The 14,440-nt window shown below is 39.6% G+C and overlaps 1 protein-coding gene across 1 annotated transcript in view; it reads left to right on the plus strand.

The window, feature by feature from the left end:
• Positions 1 to 14,440, plus strand: part of PIKFYVE (phosphoinositide kinase, FYVE finger containing) — a 94,744-nt gene that overhangs the window by 40,255 nt on the left and 40,049 nt on the right. Inside the window, exons 13-20 of the mRNA XM_006903008.1 lie at positions 1,399 to 1,528; positions 2,178 to 2,358; positions 3,138 to 3,212; positions 7,093 to 7,200; positions 9,311 to 9,451; positions 10,034 to 10,160; positions 10,342 to 11,522; positions 14,306 to 14,406. Of these exons, the coding sequence (XP_006903070.1) occupies positions 1,399 to 1,528; positions 2,178 to 2,358; positions 3,138 to 3,212; positions 7,093 to 7,200; positions 9,311 to 9,451; positions 10,034 to 10,160; positions 10,342 to 11,522; positions 14,306 to 14,406 (2,044 nt within the window). The remainder of the gene's footprint in view (positions 1 to 1,398; positions 1,529 to 2,177; positions 2,359 to 3,137; positions 3,213 to 7,092; positions 7,201 to 9,310; positions 9,452 to 10,033; positions 10,161 to 10,341; positions 11,523 to 14,305; positions 14,407 to 14,440) is intronic.

Raw genomic sequence — 14,440 nt, forward strand, 5'->3', positions numbered from 1 at the left:
CTAGGAATATAAACTTGAACTTGGTTAGAACATTTCTGAGTTGAAAAATTGAAAGCTTTTAAATGGAATTTGAAATGTGTTCTTTTAAAGGTATTTTATACTTTCATGACTCATGGATGTAATATTAAGTTTTGCTATTCATATACATCGGGGATTGCCAAACTTGTCAGAAAGCCCACAGGCAGACCTCATCCAATTGAAGATGCTGTTTGCCCTGTGGAAAGAGACAAGTAGGTAGAAGAGAGAACTCCCTTCAATTTCGTGTGAAGCAAAAGGAGTGTTAAAGAATAAAGCCTTTCTTACGTTTCCTTTCCTAGATTTCTGTGATTTACCTGACTGATCAGAACAGTCCACTGTTTATATTATAGACTTCAAATAATGGGAGAAAAGTCCCCTTCACCCTGTGTGTTCTTGGCTGTGAGGTTTTAAATAAAAGAAAGAAAGCAAGCTGGCTGCTGGGGAGGCCACTTGTCGCTAGTCTAACTTGGCAGTACTTCTAAAGTCACTTCCCAATGTGTGACTCAGCTAGAAGTTTATAGGCTACAGTTTATGTAACTGGATACATACTTTATTGAAGAACTTGTTAAACTCTGAAGATTTTTTTGTGTTTGATTTTATTTAAGAAGGAAAGACTGGAGGGTTTTTGTCAGCAGTTAATTTAATGGACATCTTTGGTACAAAGCAAAAAGAAAAGTAACTTAATTTTTTTTTGTCTTGATAGGGCTTTCAACCTATTCACTTAAGGATTGTACCATGTCAAAATTAATTGCTACATGTCATACTTTAATATATATTTTTTTTTGTCTTACTAAACTTTTTAAGGGCCTTTATTATCAAAGAATCCCAATTAAAAATTGTCTGAAAAGACTGTTTATACAGTTGTCTATCTTTTCAAATATATTGGAGCTGAGCTTGTTATTTAGAAGTTCAGCATTCACTTTACCAAGTGTTTTGCCAGTATTCAGATTTCTGTGGATTGTAGATTTCTGGCTGTTATCTACTTCTTTTTTTACTGTCCCAGAATTAATAAAGGCAATTTTGAAATCTATTTTTGTTTACTTTTGGGAAGCCATATTTGTAGTTATTGGCCTGAGAGTCCTAGTTCCTTTTGTGAATCTGCTTTTCACAGTTCAGTCTCTGACCTGGCTCTTACTGGTACTTTAACTATTTTACTAGTGTGTGTGTGTATACACACACACACTCATATATGTGCACACACACATACATATTAAAATATATGCATGTGTATATATTGTATATATGTTATTTATAATTGCTGTCTTAAGTTCGCAGCACAGAAAAAAGCAAAATTTAAAAAAAGAAATTGATAAATTTTTAAAAATAAAAGTAGATGATATAAAACATGACAATGAAGTAATAACTTATTTTCTTTCTTAGAATCATTATTTAATCGTCGTGTAGAGGAAAAATCGAAAGAGTTTCCTTTTACGCCTTTGGGCTGGCATCATAACAACCTGGAGTTGCTGAGGGAGGAGAATGGGGAGAAGCAAGCCATGGAGAGGTTGCTGTAAGGCCGTGAGCTTTTCCAGCTAATTGTCCATCTACACACTTTTCTTTATTAATATTTTATATTGGTTTGCTTACAAAGTTTGAGTACATTGTGTTTCATAGTATTCTTCATCAACAGTATGCTTTATACAATCGTTCCCGTGCATTATGTTTTATAATATTAATCACTATTGGACTGTGCCCATCATTACTCTGTCTTTTCAAGTCCCTGCTGGGTCCTTCCCATTTCCTTCATCCCTTCCATCTCTCTCTCTTCTTCAGTGATTTAATAGTCATATGCATTGTTCCTCTTCCTTAATGTTAAATGCGATATAATTACTTAGGAAGTGAAGCTAGTTCTAAAGAAACTTTTTATAAAACAGTAGTCCCAATTTGTGTTTAACTAGATTATCCCTATTTTAAAGTGCTGAAATTTAACTTCCTCTCATTAAAAGGATATTCTTAATTACAGATAAGTCAGATTTCAGTTCTGTGTAAAATCATTAAGGTGCAGATGAACGGAAAAGAGCACAGTTGACCTAGAAGATCTTTCCTGTGAACTTTGATTCATATGCTCCTTTCTTTGTAGACTGCTTGTTACATCTTCAGCATGATTGTCTCTGCCGTTGTTAACTGTGCACAATTTATCTCCTGTAACATTTTTGTAGGTCAGCTAACCATAACCACATGATGTCACTACTCCAGCAGTTGCTGCATAACGAGTCACTGTCACCCTCCTGGAGGGACATCATTGTGCAGCTCGTCTGCCAGGTTGTCCAGACAGTCCGGCCTGATGTCAAGCACAGAGACGATGACATGGATATCCGCCAGTTTGTCCATGTTAAAAAAGTGAGCTCTGCCAGTGCTTTCCTGACGTGGGGCATCAACGAGGCGGGCCTGATAGAATTTGCCTCTTAATGGTGATCTGAAAAGAGGACAGGGTGTGAGGTGAAGAGTAGGAACTCTGGCTCAGGGCTTCAAACCAGTTCTCCTTGATTTAGTCATGGCTGAAGACAGTAGAACGAAATTTGTAAAATGTGCCTAAACTGGTACTATAAACTGAATCGGAAAAAACAGCACCCTGCTAGAAACGGAATTTCTTCTCTCTTAGAAAACAAAGATAGTATGTACATTGCATAGCAACTGTATCTCTTGATTTAATAAAATTGGAAACAGTAATTTCTGGCTCTCCACATTCCTGGTAATAATCCATTCTCCTGCATTTCTCCTGAGAGGGCTGTAGACACCTCTTCCGAGACTCTCGTTTCAGGGCTTCAACCCATAATTTCTCCTTTTCTAGTTATTGTTGTGCTTTACTCAAATTTTACAAATTTGAATTTATTTCCATTTTCCTGGTCAGCCATGACTCTGAAGCCTGCTCTTGTGCACTCAGCTGATAGGGCACAGAGGGGCCATGGAAGGTGCTTGTAGGAACTGAAAGGTAAACAGATAAGATGAGTCGGGTGGCGGATGAGTTGAGAACTCAAACAAATGTATAACTTGAAATTTTTGTCTTTATAGTTAAAGTTGAAAATGGGGAAATTGATGACTGAAATTTAAGAGTGCATCATTCAATAAAAAAAAGAGTGCATCATTGACTTTGATTGTTTTCCTCATTGTTCCTTTAGATCCCAGGTGGAAAGAAGTTTGATTCTGTGGTTGTCAATGGTTTTGTTTGCACCAAGAACATTGCACATAAAAAGGTAATGTGGTTTAGTTGAACAATAACTTTAAGAAACCTTGACTGGACATGCATATGTACCGTATCTGAGGTACAGAGGGAATTAATAGATGATCCCTACTGGACAATGACTAGGGATGATAGAAGGAGAATTGATACCTTTGAGCTGTGGTGCTGGAGAAGAATGTTGAATGTACCGTGGACTGCTAAGAAAACAAATAGATTTGTCCTGGGGAGGGAGAAACCAGGCTGCTCGTTGGAGGCAAGGATTCTGAAGCTGGGTCTGACATACTTTGGGCATGTTACAAGGAGGGGCCAGTCCTTGCAGAGGGACATCATGTTTGGGAGGGTGGAGGGACAGTGCAGGAGACGAAGACCCATGATGAGATGGATTGATTCAGTAACTGAGGAAATGGGGGTAGGTGTGTGTCAGAGACAGTAAGGTTGGCAAGGGATAGAGCAGGGTTTAGGGCTCTTGTACGTAGGGTCGCTATGAGTTTCAAGTGACTCGACAGCACATAACAATAGCAACAACAACAACAGCAGTTAAAAAGGTCATGATCTCAGCCTTGCCACATGTGGCCAACGGTCTTTTCTACCTCTGTATTCTAGAGAAATGATCCATCTTGCTGTCTGATACATATCTTTCCTGAAAGAAAACCTGCATTTGCTTTTTCCTTCAAAAAAAAGAGAGGTCATGGTCTGGTACAGAAGAAGCCCTAAGTGGCACATGTCTTAAGCTCTCAGCTGCTAGAAAAAGTTGTAGGACCCAACCATTCCAGGTGCTCTGTGGGAGAAGGGTGTGGCAGTTTGCTTCTCTGAAGATTACAGCTTTGGAAACAGGATGGGACAGTTCTCTAGTGTCCTGTAGGGTCACTGTGAGTCAGAATGACTCACGGGACGTAGTTTTGTTTTGGTCACTTAGAGACAAGCATGTACGATTGTATTAGTTATTTGTGCAATAACGGAAATATTCTGTTCGTCCCCTTCATAGTGCTAGCCCTGAAATTTACATGTATCTTAACTAATGGCATTTAATATGGTATCTTCATGATGCAGTAGAGGTATATTGTCAGACTTAAGTTCAACTTTGAATGACAGGAAAAACAGTGGCTTTACAGAGATTGTTGTTCTTAAGTGCCATTAATGCAGACATTTACAGAGATAGAGGTTGATTTTCTTTCATAAACAAATAGTTAATACCATGAACTGCTAGGAGAACAAACAAGTTCGACCTGGAGAGTGTGAAACCAATCCTTGGAGGCAAGAATTCTGAAGCTTCATCTGACATGTTTTGGACATGTTGCAAGGAGGGACCAGTCCTTGGAGAGGAACGTCATGCTTGGGAGGGTGGAGGCACAGGAGAGGAAGACTCTCAATGAGATGGATTGATTCAATGACTGAGTTAATAGGGATGGCTGTGTCATCGGAGACAGTAAGGTAGGGTTTAGGGCTGTTGTACATAATGTCACTATGAGTTACAGGTGACTGGACAGCACATGACGGCAACAACCATGCAGGGCCATAATGGATCTCTTGGTATCTTAGATCACATTCCTGTTCCATCTTTGCTTTATTTTGTATGACCTTGACCTCAAGGACCACAATAGAGGGTAGTCCACATTCCAGGCAGTGGAATGGAAGAATAGGTAAGAAAGAACAAAGACTACCTGTCTCATCTCTTAAAGGCCACATACTGGAAGTTGACTCACATACTCTGCCTGTAGCCACCAGAATTCAATCACATGGTTGTACCTAACTTCTGGAGAGCCTGGAAAATGTCTTTTAGTTTGGATGACTTTGTGTCCAGCTATAAAAATCATTATTCTCCTCATCAAAGAAAAGGAGACTGGACATGAACAGACATCTAGCAGGATCTTGCACTGGAGTGAAATCTTTAACTCTGTTTTGGAGATTCAGCTATTTGGGTAGTTCCTCCAGAGCAGTTGATAAATGGAAATTATGGGCAGGAGAAGAAGGTAGACTAACAGAATGATTCAGTGTCCTTCCTGCCCTCCCTGACCCTCCCATGTCTCAGAGTTTGCTTCACAGAGTGCAGACCTTCCAGAGGCCTGGCATTTTTAACTGATCTTCTCTTCTATGACTGAGCTGCAGAATTAACTTTCACCAATATTCAATTTATCCTTCTCACTTTCTCACTCAGCCAGCAAATGTGAGGCCTCGTTCTAGCGTTAGCACAAAGAAATAGGATGAGATAACCAGATGTATCAGAGAAACCGAAATCTTAAAGGGCAAAGTGGGAAACGGTGAGATATGAGACTGGAGGGTACAGACATGCATCTGCTTCTTACCGCTGCAATCTGATTTTCAAAGTGTAGTGTATCAGCAGCATCTTCAAGTCTTCTTAAAAATGTTGGCTCCTTGGACTAATCTCTAGTACTTCTAAGTAAGTGGTTTGAGAGAGAAAAAGAGAAAAATGTAGAGAGTGAGAGTGGGCAGAAAGTGAGGGAGGGAAGGCTGTAGGTGTTTACTGTTGTTGGTCACTTTTTGAGAAACCATAAATTGTTAATGGTTCTTTAATCTTGACTGTGCTTCAGGATCACCAAGGGAAGTTGTTTAAAACAGAGATACTGATTTACTTAGGAGTGGAGAGGAAGGAGCGTTCTGGCCTGAGAAACTGGGTAGTTGCACTTTCTCTCAGCAGAGTCCAATAAATAGGTATTGGTAGTTACTCGCTTTTTCACTTCTGGCTCATGACACATGTGTATTCACGTATAATTGGAGTTTTCAAGGCTGGCATTTGCTGGAAGCAGATCCTTAGGCTTTATATCCAAAAAATACCTCCACATTGGTTTGACCCACCAGCCTTTCAGGTAATAGTACAGTGCTTAGACACTTGCACTTAGACAAGAATTCTACATTTGGTAAAGCAAGTAAAGTACCTGCAAATAGTGACTATAGATAATGAAAACTATGTTTAGATATAGCAATGATCAAAATTCAGCCAATATGTTGTTGAATTAAGAGGCAAATTCTTAGTACCCTTTTCTGAAACTTAAGAATATGACACGTTGATGTGTAAAAGAAACTCATGCGTGACTGCCTTGCCCTATGCCCATATTGAGGGACTTAGATAGTTTTTAATTTATAGTTGCTAAAAGTGCCTTCAGTGTGGTTCACTAGCTGGCGAGTCACTTTTTTTTTCCCAGAATTGGTTGCCGGTTTGAGTCCGTAAGCTTGTCCAGTCAGAAGCCTTTGTTCTTGCTGCGTTTCAGGCTTTCCCCCCTGGGCCTTTCATTCCATGGTTAGGGTGTATTGTTGTTAAGCTCTGCTTCTGGAGATGCGTTAGGGTCTTCTTCTTGAACATTATGCTTCTCAAGGGTCCTTGTCAATCTGTGCCCACCTGGAAGGTTTTTACAAGTAGTTCCAGGAGACATTTTAACATGTTGCCGCAAATGACGGTAATGCATTGGGGGTGGGGGGGAAGTGTTTCTAAGCACGGTTGTCAATTTAAAGCATGCTACAACATGTTAATTCTGTTTCTCCTGCATCTATTCCTCTTGAGTTTTAGAAAGATTGAAGCATATTTAAAAAGATGATGATTTTTTTTTTTTAGTTTGTAGGCTCCTTACACCAAGAGTATGTTATCTCTTCTGGCAGTAGTGAAAATAGTTGAGCATGGTGGAATAGAGTAAGCTAACATCAGTGATATAACTAATATTTGAAGAATTTTACTCTTGTTCTGAGCTGTGTTTGTTTTGGGAAAAAAGCCCAGTGTAATTAAAGAGCTTAATGGAAATATTTTTATACTAATGTAAGGAGGATCGCTTAAGTGAAGAGGTATTACGATCAGTGTGACGAGAAAGACATTTTTGGGTAGAGGAATTCTATCAAGTACAGACTGTAAAAAGCTTCAACAAACTCTTAATTTTTTTTTGTAGATGAATTCTTGTATTAAGAATCCCAAAATTCTTCTATTGAAGTGTTCTATTGAATATCTTTATAGAGAAGAAACCAAGTTTACTTGCATAGATCCTATTGTGCTTCAGGTAAGGACTTATTGCCATACTATGTATAATTTGAATGAATGTTTATTTTACTGTGAAGCTTATAAATTCTTAATCATGATTACTCATTCCAGTGTGATGCTTAAAACATGATGTTTAGCATTAGTCAAAATAGTTGATTGGAGTTATATATTAGAGAGAAAATGTATTAGTCACCTCTATAGCAGAGGACAGAAAAAACCAAGTCTGTGTTGGAGGAAGTGTAGGCGTTGTGCTCCTTGGAGGCAAGAATGGTGAAAATTGGTCTCATATGTTGTCAGATGGGTCCAGTCTTTGGAAAAAAGACACCTGGGAAGGGTGGTACGTGTAGGTCAGCAGAAGATAGGAAGACCCTCAACAAGGCGGATTGATTAAATGACTGTAACAGTGGCTTGAGCATATTGGAGATGACGAGGAAGGTGCAGGATAGGACAGGATGCACATCTGTTGTTCATTAGGTACCATCAACATATCAGAAGCCAGAGACTATAAAAAAGGAAAAAGGAAGGACTGACATTTTATTGGAACTGCACAAATAAAGTTATGTTTTTGAAAGTTAAATTATAATTTGTTGTTGTTGTTATGTGCCATCAAGTCACTTGCGACCATAGCGACCCTATGTACAATAGCACTAAACTCCGCTCTGTCCTGTGCCAATCACACTGTCTCTGACATTCCCATCCCAATTATCCCAGTCACTGAATCAATCCACCTCATAGAGGGCCTTCCCCTCCTGCACTGTCCCTCCACCCTCGCAAGCATGATGTCCTTCTCCAAGGACCTGCCCCTCCTTACAACATTTTCAAAGTATGTTAGACGGAGCCTCAGAATCCTTGCCTCCAGGGAGCCACCCGGTTTAACCCTTTCCAGGGTGAATCTGTTTGTTTTCCTAGTAGTCCTTGGTACCCTCAGTACTCTTCTCTAGCACCACAGCTCAAAGGCATCAATTCTCCTTCTATCCTCCTTAGTCATTGTAAGTAGTAAATGAACCTATTTCAAGAAAACAAAATCTGTCTTCATATTAGTATGTTTAAAAAATGTGGTTACAGTTTCTATCAGTAAAACAGAGCAAGGGGAGAAGAAATACCCTCCATGACAGGGCCAGTTCATTGGAGGACAGACTCTAGTCTGTGGCCGTGGCAGTGAACAATGAAACCTTGCCTATAAAGCACTTTAAATGTTTTCTAAGTGAAACTGAAGTGACCGTGTGCTCATTTTGTCTCTTGTCTGGAACCTGGAAATTTAAACAATAAATTGTTTTGTCTTCATGAGGTTGTTATTTATATTATTCATTTGCTTTTAAATTTAGCCTTTGCATGAAATGATATTGTTATGTTTTAGGTCTTTAATTAACCATTGTAAGTAGAATGCAATTTTAGGAGAGATTGGGATCAATAAATAGCTGACATAGCATCAGTTAGAGTTTCTTATTCAGATACTCCAAAAATAGGGGCACTCTAGTTAGTTTCAGAATGTAAAATAACCATACTTAAAAGCATCTAGAAATTGTATGCATTTGAGGAATTGCTAGGAGTGTGTACTTTAACATTTGTGAGCTAGCTAATTGGAATTTTGGCTTCTATATTAGAGATAATTAAGAATGAAACATTCTTAGAAGTAATATTAATGAGTCAGAGAATGGATCATGTCCTGAAACTTTTTTTAGCATAATTAATGTAGTTTAGAATGACAAATTAAATTCTTAGTTGTGTTTGAATTAACTTGCTTGAAGAGTAAATTAATGAGACTGGGTCAGGACAGGGAAGTGTTCAGAGCTGCTATATTTTATACATCGCAGGCGACTCAATGGCACATAACAGCAATAACATACTATGACAGGTTTGGAAGCAGGACTGGCATCCACTTCTTAAATAACATGCCTCTGGAAACTCTATGAACTTTGATAAATGTCATTAGTTGTAGAGAGGCTTCAGGCCTTTAGTTCATAATGTCACTTTGAGTCGTACTTGAAGTCATTTGACAGCCACAGAGTGGATTACTCCTGAATCAAGCAAATTTAGGCCACAATTGATCTTAATAGTCAAACTGTCCCATTAATTTGACTAAATTTTGAATTGACCCAGGTATAACATTTCTGATTTATCTTCCTTAGGAAAGGGAATTCTTGAAGAATTATGTTCAGAGAATAGTTGATGTTAGGCCCACATTGGTGCTAGTTGAGAAAACCGTTTCTCGGATTGCCCAGGATATGTTATTGGAACATGGCATCACATTGGTCATTAATGTAAAATCAGTGAGTACTCTACTTTTTGCATTTTCTGTCTTTATTTTATACATTAAAATGATTATTATTTTTTTTTTTAAGTGGGACTGAGACTGGAGTCTCAGCCTGGAAGAAAGTATGATTGGTTTGATAACACTCGTTTTTTAGGACTTTAATATTAAGGTATAATGACTTTAGCTAATTAGTAGTAGTTGTTGATCTTTCATTTTTGTCTGGTGCATTTTTACAAGCAGAAAAATGTTCTTTTTCTTGAAATATTTACCTTCTGAAAGCCTAAAAATCTGACATAAGCTGATTCTAGGATATTTTTGGTTTTTTATTTTATCCCTCTATTCCCTCCTTTTCCCAAGTACTTGTCTGTGTATGATGCCAGAGTGCCTTTTGTTTACATTATTAGTGGACACATTGGTTAATAAACAACCAGGAGTAACTCTAAGCTACTTTCAAAATCACATAATTATTCAAATCAAAGAAATTCATGGGGAGGTTTAATTTTAAAGTTTTCCTTTATTATTTTTTTGTGTGTGTTGTTTTATAGATTGAGTTTACTGAGGTTTTCATTCTTTAATTTTCTATTTTTCTGTGTTGTAGCAAGTTTTAGACCGAATTAGTCGGATGACCCAAGGTGATTTAGTGATGTCAATGGACCAGCTGCTTACAAAACCACACCTGGGTACCTGTCACAAATTTTATATGCAGGTGTTCCAGCTTCCTGGTGGTGAGTAATCATTAATAGAGATTCTCTTGAAAGTGAGGGCTTTAGGCAGCGAATTAACTCTTCGGTATTATGATGGAAAGAAAGGCTTTTTTTCTTGGGGATGTTAGCACAGTGAAGTAATTCTGTCTGATTTCTGTATTGCCACCTAAGCATTCTTAACTTTTTTCTTGCTTATTTGTAGAACAAACCAAAACACTGATGTTTTTTGAAGGCTGTCCTCAGCACCTCGGCTGCACAATCAAGCTGAGAGGAGGCTCTGATTATGAGCTGGCGCGAGTGAAGGAGATCCTGATATTTATGATCTGTGTAGCCTATCATTCTCAACTGGAAATCTCATTCCTTATGGATGAATTTGCGATGCCCCCCACCTTAACTCAAAACCCTTCCTTCCATTCTCTGATTGAGGAGTGTGGGGAGGAAGGAGCTGTGCGAGAGCAGTTCAGTGGAAGCCCCCTGCCCCGGGACCCTGACTTCCTTCCTGAAAGGCCGTCCACGATATCAGAGGTTCTGCCCTCTGATGAGAGCACTTTGTTGGAGTCAAGGACTGTGTTTGAGAAGGGTGATCAGGAAAATAAAAATACTCTGCAGGATGTTGCCTCCCTGAAACATCAAGAGTGTGCCCCAGCAGCTTGTCTGTCTGGTATCCCCTGTGCTCTCTTTCCATCGTTACCAGAATCATTGCTACCCCTGCACATGGATGACCAACAGGATATTACAGGCAATGAGCAGCCAGAGACATTACAGCAGACAGATGAACTGCAGGATCCCAAAAGCCAGATGAGAGCATTTCGAGACCCTTTGCAGGATGACACTGGGTTATATGTTACAGAGGAAGTAACCTCCTCTGAAGATAAACGAAAGACTTACTCTTTGGCCTTCAAGCAAGAATTAAAAGATGTAATCCTGTGTATTTCTCCAGTAATCACTTTCCGAGAGCCCTTCCTTTTAACTGAAAAGGGGATGAGGTGTTCTACCCGGGATTATTTTGCAGAACAGGTGTACTGGTCTCCTCTCCTCAATAAAGAGTTCAAAGAAATGGAGAGCAGGAGGAAGAAACAGCTGCTCAGGGATCTGTCCGGCCTCCAGGGCATGAATGGGAGTATCCAGGCCAAGTCTCTGCAAGTCCTGCCCTCACACGAGCTCGTGAGCACCAGAATTGCCGAACATCTGGGCGATAGTCAGAGCTTGGGGAGAATGCTGGCAGATTATCGGGCCAGAGGAGGAAGAATTCTGCAAAAAAATTTGGATCCTTTTGCTCATTCAAAGGATGCAGCAGGCACTTCCACTGGCAAATCAGGAAGCAAAGCTGAGAGTGACGAAGAGAAAGGGCTGATTTCCAGTGATGCATTGTGGTCTACGAAGGTGAGCTGGTCACGTGGGAGTGTTCCTGAAAAATTAAGATTTGTTGAAAATAGCTCTGTTTGAATAAACGAAACAAATAGGGCAAATCACATGCACATTGATGAAGCACTTCCCTGCTTGTTGGTTGGTTGGTTTTGAGTCAGTCTGCTTTTGCGTTGCATTAATATTTAAGAAATTATTGTTACTGTTATGTGCTGGCAAATAGGAACCAGTTCAGCTTTCTCTCATGAAGCAGCCAGTGGATTCGAACCATGTGTCATTGGGGTGGCAGCACATCTCCTTACTCCTAAGCCAGTGCTATTGTGTGCCATCAAGTTGAAACCAACTCATAACTGACCCTCCAGTGGATTTTGGGAGGCAGCAAATCACACAGGAGGAGATTGCCCATCTTCTTCCCACAGAGCACCTGCTGTTTTCAAACTGCATGCCTTTAGGATTACTGTGCAGCTTCTTACATTAGGCCACCTTAGAGCTCCCCCTAAGCCAATAAGAATATTCACTGTGCGGTTGAGTCGCCTGCGACACATAGTGACCCTTTGTGCAATAGCTCTGAAGCCTGCCCTATCCTGAGCCTGTCTCACTGACTCCAGTACACCTACCGCCAGTGCCCTAGTTATTGTATCAATCCATGTCATCCAGGGTCGTCTTCTCCTGCGCTGTCCCACCACCCTTCCGAGCATGATGTCCTTCTCCAAGAATTGATCCCTCCTGGTCAAGTGCCTAAAGTATGTGAGATGGAGCTTCAAAATCCCAGCCTCCAAGGAGAAACTTGGTTTCACCCTGTATAAGACAGACCTATTTGCTTTCTTGATGGGTCATGGTATGTTCAAGATGAAACATCCAAATTAAGACAGACTAGGAAGAAGGATTAGTCATCCACTTCTGAAATATAACAGTCCTTCAAAAACCCTGTGTACGGTAGAGCACACATAGAGTAGAATAACAGATATGGAAACTGAGGCTGAGCCCTCAAATATGGAAACTCAGATATGGAATAGGAATATAAAGTTTTGAATGTTGGTTTTGGGGGTTTCAAGCTGAGCTAAGAGTAAACCAGGAATAGCTCTGAGGCAGGAGAAGATGTGGAGAATCTTTGTTTTCCAGGTAGGATGGACCTGTGTTGTGGGTGATTGTTTCTTGGAAGAGTAGTGATGGAGACAGGTTGGCCTGATAGTGCAGTGAGCTAAGCATTGGACAGCTAATAGAAAATTCAGTTTGAACCCACCAGCTACTTATGGGAAAAATGAGAAGTTCTGTCTTAGAAACACCGTGGAGAAGTTCTGCCCTGCCCTGTAGTGTTGCTAAGAGTACAAAAAAGGTACTTGCCGGCCATGGGTTTGGTTTGATTGGGCTTGATCGGGAGAATAAGACAGAAGTTTATTGTAGAAAGATGGTGGCTGTGTACCTTGGCGTGGGAAGTGATAGTGACACTTGTCCTGGTGTTTTTAAATAGGAATCAAGGCTAGATTATTGATCCTAATAACAAAACAGCACAGTGCATCTCAAGATGAGAAGATACAGATATTTAATACGCAAAATGATGCTCAGTTTCACTAGTAATGTGCTAGATAATGTACGTAATAACATGCTTAATAGCACATCCGTTTTTTATTTACAAGGTTGGCAAAAATTAGTGAGAGTGCGGGAAAATACTATTGTTACTTAAATAAATATTCATGCTTATATGCATGTATAAACACTTGTAGACTGTGATAGCGAAGTCTTAATTTCCTACTTTGGACCTAACTTTCCTACCGTTTATAATCTAGTTCTGTAGAAATAAGTAAGTGTGTTTGTACAAGCATGCTTACATTTTGTACAAACACGTGTACAGGGATGTTTATTTAAAATTTGTTTGCAATAAAAACAGTAGGTTGGATCTCATTACTGGCCTGGGTAGAGATCAGAGATTTTTTTTAGGTGTGCAAAACAAGTTATATTTTACTGTAGGTAACATCATCCCATTTTAATAAAACCAAAACTCCCTAGTATGTGTGTGTTGAGCTAGCAGGAAGAATGACTTTTAACCATACTAATTACGTTAGTCACCTAAGGAGTGAGGAGAAAATGGTATAAAGAGGCGTTCTATGCTTTGTCTACTTCTTCCTGTAGCTCTACTCTGTGAATGTTAATAGAGTAGGGATTGTATGTGTAATGATCACAAAGAGAAATAAAGTACAAATGGACACATACTTTAAAATCTAGATTTCTGGGTTTTCCAGAGTTAAGTTTTATCTGGCCATCTGCTGTGTTCGTACTGTTTCATGTGGATATGTTTCGTTAACTATTTTCTTTCAGAGTAACTTAGTACAGCTTTATAAGAATGTTTAATTTTAAAAACTTGCTATTTAAAGATCTGTTTGTATTTTTAAGTTTAACTTAAATTTTTTTCCATTTCTTACATTAGAAACAAGCTGCTCTTCTTGTTCCTTGTATTTAACTTCTTATTGTTTTAAAACTTCACACTAGAACATACCAATTGTGATCTTACTTGTTGCCATCTATTCAGAACCAACTCATAGCTCCCTCTGTTGGGTTTCTAGGCCATAAACTGAACAGCAGGAGACTGTCCATCTTTCTCCCTTCGAACCTCTGGTGAATTCCAACTGTTGGAGAGACTCGCCCTCTGAATTAGCAATGTAACTTCCTCCTGACTCTAGTGCCATAGCTCCCTACAGCTACCTTGTTGTTGTTATTGTGTACTGTTGGTTAGGAGGCTTTAAAAATAGAGGGTAGGGTGTGTTGGGGATTGAGTGTGTTCTCACTTCCTTTTCCTCTTTCAGGTAGACTGCTTGAACCCGGTGAACCACCAGCGACTCTGCGTGCTCTTCAGCAGCTCTTCTGCACAGTCCAGCAACGCCCCCAGTGCCTGTGTCAGTCCTTGGTAAGCCTCTTGTCATCTTCCTTGCTAGGCTTGG

This window comes from Elephantulus edwardii, unplaced genomic scaffold (assembly GCF_000299155.1).
Source record: "Elephantulus edwardii isolate Elephantulus edwardi_28Jun2011 unplaced genomic scaffold, EleEdw1.0 scaffold00493, whole genome shotgun sequence".
In the NCBI taxonomy this organism is placed as follows: Eukaryota; Metazoa; Chordata; class Mammalia; order Macroscelidea; family Macroscelididae; genus Elephantulus; species Elephantulus edwardii.